The 7,560-nt window shown below is 33.8% G+C and overlaps 1 protein-coding gene across 2 annotated transcripts; it reads right to left on the reverse strand.

The window, feature by feature from the left end:
- On the reverse strand, nt 277-6,109 carry LOC109362537 (beta-galactosidase-like). 2 transcript variants are annotated; one of them, XM_019608387.1, is made up of 19 exons: nt 5,915-6,109; nt 5,628-5,845; nt 4,903-5,111; nt 4,701-4,767; nt 4,521-4,613; nt 4,092-4,235; nt 3,917-4,005; nt 3,727-3,832; nt 3,511-3,598; nt 3,208-3,326; nt 2,957-3,121; nt 2,643-2,818; nt 2,414-2,523; nt 2,221-2,330; nt 2,000-2,110; nt 1,666-1,776; nt 1,351-1,556; nt 928-1,255; nt 277-538 (listed from the first exon to the last, which is right to left on the reverse strand). In XM_019608387.1, the coding sequence occupies exons 2-19, from the start codon at nt 5,793-5,795 to the stop codon at nt 428-430; spliced, it is 2,511 nt and encodes an 836-aa protein (XP_019463932.1). In that variant the 5' UTR covers nt 5,796-5,845; nt 5,915-6,109; the 3' UTR covers nt 277-427. The 2 variants fall into 2 exon arrangements, with proteins under 2 accessions (XP_019463932.1, XP_019463931.1); XM_019608386.1 differs by having other exon boundaries at nt 5,628-6,109.

A 7,560-nucleotide genomic window follows, 5' to 3' on the forward strand; every position in this document is an offset into this window, starting at 1 on the left:
TAATAGTAGAATAATCACATTCAATTATGATGGAATGAGATACTTATTCCAAATACATAATGAATAAACTATTTATTAGTTTCAATTAGTTCTTACACAAACATTCTAATAGAACAAAGAAAGAAATTGGTTTATGGTAGAAATAATTGAGTAGTAGGCTAACACTTTTTGTGTGGCCAATTCTCCTTGTATAGAAATGTGTGAGTTCAATGCTTCATTGCTACAAGCCCTGTAATGTGTGTAGTAATATTCAGCTGAATAGCTTGAGTATGTACCCACCACTTGCAACCAATTCCTTTCATCTATATGGTGCCTCATTTATCATGTGCTGCAATGCATGAGCATCATTTTGGGCTTCACAATCAAATACTTCCTATACTCAACCTGGTATATTTATATGGTAAATTGTTGCATCAAAAGGTCCTTCCTAGCTGCATAAGGCCTCAACTGAGAACTTCTTTGCAGTCCCTGGACATGGATCTCCCCCAAAAACTGTAGAATCCACCGTTACGAAGCAAGATTGCTTGCCAATGCAGTTCTGCCAAAAGAAAATACCACAATGATAGTTAGCAGCAGAAGAAATAAGAAGATAAAAATAATGCATTACACATTATTCAAAGCCAAATGATTTGTCTAATAATTCTCATTTCTTGCTGCCTTAGGAGCTTAGCAAGCTAAAGAAACAATGTAGTGAGTGTTAATAAGTAACAATTTGTAAATCATTAGAAAACCAGGCACTTTTTAAGTAAGCCAAAAGAGGCCTTCAAGAAAATTGAGTGAAATTGTCTGCTGAAACAGAAGCATATATCAGAAGATACCCAAGAGGTTCTAGCTGATGATTATATTAGGATTTATCTTGGAATAAAGCCAATAATAACTAAGGTGGGGGCAGAATTAAATCAAATGAAATGGTCTTAATCTGAATACCTTTTCAGGAGCATGATATGATTTGTGAGCATGACAGCTTCCTTCTCTATAGTTTCCACAACTTCCCTGTGGTAATCCATAACTTGCAAATGCAATCTTTGAAATATTTTGACCTTCTGGACACCACAAATGAGCTTTTGGTCTAACAAGTTTACCAGAGTGTAGCATCTCCTGATTCTTCAGAGTTGGCATCCCTTCATATATATCAGCACACACACTAGCTGTTGTTCTTTTCACCAAAGAAATTCCAGTAGGATCACCTCCAAATTCTTCAAACACAACCAGATAGTTCCCACTTGGTTTCAACCATGACCGAGGAACATGGTACCTGTTCATTGCCCAACAATAGGTTGTATCATGAACTCATGGTATTCAAATTACACCCTTCACTGTTCTAAACTAAGTTGTTTAACAAACACTTACCATCTCTGAGAGGGTTCTCCACAATTTGTCCTGCATTTTTTATCAGTATAAGTTCCAGCGTAGTTACAATCCCAACATTTGCCATGGGCTATATATGCAGGCCAATGCCGTCCAATGCTCAAACCATTTATCCATACGTGACCCTTTCCCATGCTAATCATATCTAGAGCCAATGGATCATTGCCTTCTGGTGTGCTAAAAGTTGTCTATTAACATCAGAGCATAAAATGACTCAGAATATATCCAGATGCAGGTGTTCAATAACTATAAATGACAAAAATGAGAATGACACATATGATGAAAGTTTAATCTTACCTTGTACCATGTCAAAGGTTGTTTTTCAGCCAGTAATGATCCTTCTACCCATTCAACAGAGGTACTCCCACTTTCAGTGTTAAGGTTTAAGGCCTCACCTTCCAGACCAATCTGCCCAAGAACATGCAATTGTGTAAATCTCTTACTACTGCTATTCAGGAAAGCAAAAGAGCCTAAAACAAAAAAAAATATGTCTTCTTTTGTTTCTGTTGGAAAAAAAATTCACCAAAATCTGCTAAAAACATACATAATGCAAAACATTTTTCTTAGTGCCTAGAGAAGCTGTTATAAAATCTTTCAATGTTGCCACTAAGCAAGACAGTAGTTAACAAACCTTGTATGACCATTTCTGTTTTGACAGGTCTCTGGTCCCCTCATTTAGACCAGCAAGTGTGACAGGGCCTAACACCCCAACATTCCATGTTTCAAAGTGCAGACCAACATTCTAACATTTGTTGAACATAATATAAGATTAGAAATGCGAAAAAAATTATGATAGTAAAAAATGTTACAGCAATCACATAGATATGATATCAGAAATGCAAGAGAGCTAACCGGGAGACCCACTGAAACACTAAGCAACGAAATCTTGTTATTTCCAACCATCAGCTTAACATTGTTACTAAATGTTAATTTAGGATTCTCCAAACTCCCGTACACAGTTCCTGGATTCATACAGGAGATGGATAAGTAAAACTGGAGTTCATTGTAACAAAAAAGTAACCAAAGAAGTTACAATTTTATTCACCTGAAAGTTGACCATTAATGAAAACATGAAGAGCATGGCCTGCTGACATTGCTGTAAGAACAGGATTTTGTCCATTCTTTATAAAACCTTCATTAGGATCAATGCTGATACTGAGGAAAGTGATATGGATATTGATTAGATGGAGAGTGTATATAATAAGTATCAAGAAGAACATTTCAATTATTTGTCGTTTAGATGTCCAAGACATGATCAGTTGAAAGATACTTACTCAGTCATATACCACAAATAATCTGTAGAGTCTCGGGTGACATTAATCTGCTCCCAAAGTGCATCTGCTGCGATGGAATCGTCTGCACTGGATGACACAGGTTCTTCATTGTATGACTGCCAAGTGAATTCACTGTTAACAGCAGTCATCTTCATCTGGGAGCTCTGGGAACCAAGCTGCAAAAAATTGGTAAACAATTGAATATGATTATATCAGTGACACTCACATTTTTGCATAAATAATTTCGCCATACATTTCATTATTGAATAATAAAAAAGCACAACATAGTTAACATAGAAAGCAGTATTGCTTGCCATTGCAGTGTTGTAGACTGCAGTTTTGCAGTCAGGGAGAATGCTGATAGACCAAGGTGGTAGCTCGTACTGTCCATTTTCAAATGTAACATTCGCGGAAGAGTTGGTATCATAATTTGCAAGGAATGCAGCACAAGCACCAAAGTCTGTCTTGAAAACATGTACCTAAGAAAATATTAACATAAATATCAAATAAGTTTTCAACACAGAAGCCTGTTGGGTTTCTTAATAAACCAGCTTAGGGACTTCACCTCCAGGTTTTTTCCAGGCCATGTCACAGTTGGATCTACAGACACTAAAGCTGGCTCACATAGCTTGATTGCTTTGTGCAAATCTCTCAAGTGCCCCCATTTTGGTTCATTTAGAAGTCCTGATATAATGGAACAAGCTTCAGACTAATGTGGAAATATTTTCACTCAGCATCACCCATGCAATGCCTAAAGTTAACATGTTACTAAGGCTTCTATATGTTTTATAGGCATTTAAATGTATGAATGTCATCTTCCACACTCCAAAGGATGTAATCAAATTTGACCCCTATGTTATTTGCATACCATATTCGTCAAGTGGAGCATCATAATCATAACTAGTGGCAATGAAGAGGCCACCGGATGTCCGGCCAAAGTTAGTTCCTCCATGGTACTGGACCCAAAAAAATGACATATTAGACTCAAATGAAGATTTCCACTCTACTAATATGCAATGTATAGTGCATAAAATTTGGGAAATAGTGACAATGAATAAATCATTATTGGAATAGACCAACCTACCATATAGTAGTTAACAAATGAGCCACCATTTTGTATGAATCTTGCAGTCGAGAATGCCATGTCTTCTGCTGGCCTACGAGGTACTGCACCACCAAACTCAGTGTACCTACAGAACAGGAAACACAAAACTAAATACAAGATTCAGATAAGAAATTTAGGCATACTTTATTTATATCACTGCATGACATACCAGCCAGACCAATTCTCTGTCCACATTTTGGGTTTATATTTCTGGTTTGGAGTGTAATTTTCACAGTAATACCCATTGCAGGTGTCAATCTATTGCACAGTCAGTAAATACAAATCAAAGAGAGAAAACAAAACAGCATAGATGAGAGACATGACATTATGAAAAAGATGCTTACAATAGGATCAGGAGCATCTTGTTGCTTACACATAACCCATGGGACACCAGTGTCTAGACCTACAGCCATTTTAGCAGCCCATGCAGTATAAGCTTTCCCAGGCGCACCAATTTCCCACTCCACTGGTCCATACTCGTTCTCTATCTGTCATATCCAAATGCAAAAATGAATGTTACTATTAAATTAAGCATCCTTATTGTATTTGGTTTTTGTCTAAATCTGAGAACAAATTATACTAATATAAAATATGCTACCAACAGAATTTTAGTAATTTATTTAACACCTAGCAGAATTGATATAAGATTCATTAATATTACATAGAAACAGTCACGTGAATCTAGCAGACATAAAAACAAATGTCACAGAGTATTATGTTATTAGCATTGCATATACAAATATATGTATCTTATTTAAGTATCATTTCCTTGCCTGAGACAGAATTATTGGACCTCCCTGAGTCTGAAACAATTTTTCTGCCTTCATCATGCTAACAATCTTCTCAGTAAAATTTTGCGTTGCCGCCTACATAATTTAGAAAATTAATTAATTTCATTTCATAATCTAGCACTGATTAAATTTATTAGGAGGTTCAAAATTAAAAGTTCCAACCTTGAAAGGGTCGTTATCTGTTCTGAAAGCAATACCAGGAACATACTTAAGCCAAATAGGAAATCCCCTGAATAGTAAACAGAGCATGTGAGTGATGTGACCTTTAAGTTTTGACTATAGTTTTTGTTATAAAGAATAATAATTATCCTCTTGTTATTATATAGAATAATTATATAAGATTGATTATTATGAAAATGATTACCCAAAGTTCCATTCAGCACATATGAAGGGACCAATGCGTAGATGAACATAGAGGCCAGCTTGCTGCACCACCTTGATGAACTTAACCAAGTCGTATCTATCCTCGAAATAATACTGACCTGGAGATGGCTCGTGTCCATTCCAGAAGACATAGGTTTGTATAACATCTAGGCCTCCATCTTTGGCCTTTTGAATAAGGTCTGGCCACATCTGCATTCACAATTGGAAATATAATCAATCAATAATGTAAATATTATATATAAATAACTTTGGATAATCCCGATAACATGATTAAGTGAAGCTGTTTAAGACAAAGAGAAGAGGCAGTTTACTTGGGCAGTCAACAACTGGATAATTTATTTATTTTTGGTATTACTAATGATATTTTCTTATTATACAAGAAACGAATATAATATTTTTTTGTTTGGATGCGCGACTGTCTCTCCCAAGTCCCAACAATCACTCTCAGAAGTCAAACTATTGAACATTTAGTCATCCTCAAATTTAGTTATTGTGACTCTAATACAAATATGGAAAATAATCAAGATAAAAATAATAAAATAGTGACAACTTTTTTAATACAAAAGGTATCAAAGAATGTCAGCCCGTGACTATTCTGAAGAAAAAAAACTGTATTACATGAAACTATTTCTCCGTGAAGAATTGAAAAACTGGAAGAAATAAAAAAAAACTTGAAGCAGCATGCATTGGGCGAAGAAGGTGTACCTGGGGTGTGCTCCTTGGATAGTGAATGGACCCAGAGATCAAAATTTTTCTCTGCCCATTAACAACTATGGCTTTATGATCATAAGTCACTGAGCCTGTGACTGCACAAACAGAAACCCACAATAATAATAGCAGCATAAAAAACTTCCTCCTAAGTAAATTTTCCATTACAAACCACCCTGTGTTTAATTCTCAAAGCAAAACACCTTTATCTTCTTGACACATTTAAAACTTGAAAAGAGAAGAAAAACAACAACGGGGTTGGCTCATATTTTTTTGTATCGCACTACACAGTGCCTTTTTGATTCTTTTGAGAATGAAAAAAGAGGTGGCAAAGACTTGAAAATTATTTTGGAGGTGGCAGGTTAGGTGTGTGGCTTTGAACTTTGAAGGCCAATGCAAATTCAAAGAACTCTACAACTGCTTTATTTATTTATGCATTTGAAAAACCAGAGTCCTAAAATAATATTTCTTTATTTTTCCTTTGCTTGTGTTGGGTGCATCAATGAATCTTCATTTACTTTCATTTACAAAATGTGGTGTTTTGGGTAACCTCAAAAGTGACCTACTCCATGGTTCCTTTCACTACAACATGTTGCTCCTCTTACTCATAAAGGAAAAGTCCACCCATGCCCCTACCTTATTTTAAGTTGCTTTCAATCTGATCCTTCTATTCTTTTGGGGCTACTCACTGAAACAAAATAATTGTATTCCTATAACTAATTTGTACACCAAGATGGGGAATTGAAGTGACTTTAAGGCAACAAGTTACATCATTTATTTTGTGTTCTCTCTAAACAATAATCAATCTAAGTATTTATTTTAGTAATGGAGTCGGCTATATCGAATCATACTATAATATTTTATTATAAATTATATTCATTGATAAAATAATATTCTCTATTTTGTTATCATTCTCCTTATATTTTTGCCCCCTTCTTCTAAGAATTAAACTAAGTTTTTTTAATCAGTGTTGAATAAATATAAAATGCCTTAAATTTTATCTCAGTAAATTAAATATTTTCTTAACCATATCCAAGGTTAAGAAAACTTAAGATAAAAGCTGTCAAAAATATCTTCATTAAGAAAAGGATTCTAATGATTTATAGTAATTACATTTTGTTTTATTTAGAAGTAAAATGTGAGATAAAAGAAATCTCACAGAGAAATAATAAATGGGGATGACAATTTATATAATAAATTAATGATTATAGTCTAATAATTAAAGTTTATTATGAAATAATAATAAAATAATTGATATATACTCTTAAGATAATAAAAATATAATATTTATAAAATGTTTAATTAAAAATAAAATTATAAATGTGCATGTGTCAATGAGATGGAATATAGGTTCTTATCCATAAACTATTATTAATTGCACTTCTTGTCAATATTTCTATGGGTAAGTGGAACAAATATTTTTGTCCATCTCTAAGAATAAATAAATTGAAGTGCAGTAGTAAAACTAGTAGAGTTGATATCTTAAAAAGACTTAATTTTCACCACCTATATAGTTATTCACTTAAGTTGAACACTTACTTTTTTTCACCTCATTTTGTAAAAAAAAGAAATAAAAATAATAAATGGGTTGGGACGAGTAGTGTTTTTTTAAGGCCAACTATTCTTGATTAGGACATTAAGAAATACATTTAAACTGTGGAGAAAATAAGAAATTATGAATATTGAATATTGAATATTGAATATGCAGTGCTTTTTACATTAGATACATTGTCACTTATTACTTATTAGCGATATTCTGAATTCCTATAACTGTTTATAGAGGGGGGAAACAATGATCCGTGATTTAGTGCGCAATGTACTTTTCCTCATGTATCTTCTTATGTAAAAAAATGCCAGAATTAAGTTTGGAAGCATATATTGATTTCTCCTGTTAAAAATTAGAGTAAATTACACTAACACCCTTGAGTTT

Source organism: Lupinus angustifolius, chromosome LG12 (genome assembly GCF_001865875.1).
Source record: "Lupinus angustifolius cultivar Tanjil chromosome LG12, LupAngTanjil_v1.0, whole genome shotgun sequence".
Classification (NCBI taxonomy): Eukaryota; Viridiplantae; Streptophyta; class Magnoliopsida; order Fabales; family Fabaceae; genus Lupinus; species Lupinus angustifolius.

What these genes read in the sequence shown, in the direction of transcription:
- LOC109362537 (XM_019608387.1), bottom strand. Translation starts at nt 5,795, where the DNA reads ATGGAAAATTTACTTAGGAGGAAGTTTTTTATGCTGCTATTATTATTG. An exon ending in CATTAATGGTCAACTTTCAG is followed by an intron (nt 2,331 to 2,413) that starts GTGAATAAAATT and finishes GTATGAATCCAG; the next exon opens with GAACTGTGTACGGGAGTTTG. An exon ending in CATATCATGCTCCTGAAAAG is followed by an intron (nt 539 to 927) that starts GTATTCAGATTA and finishes TTCTTTTGGCAG; the next exon opens with AACTGCATTGGCAAGCAATC.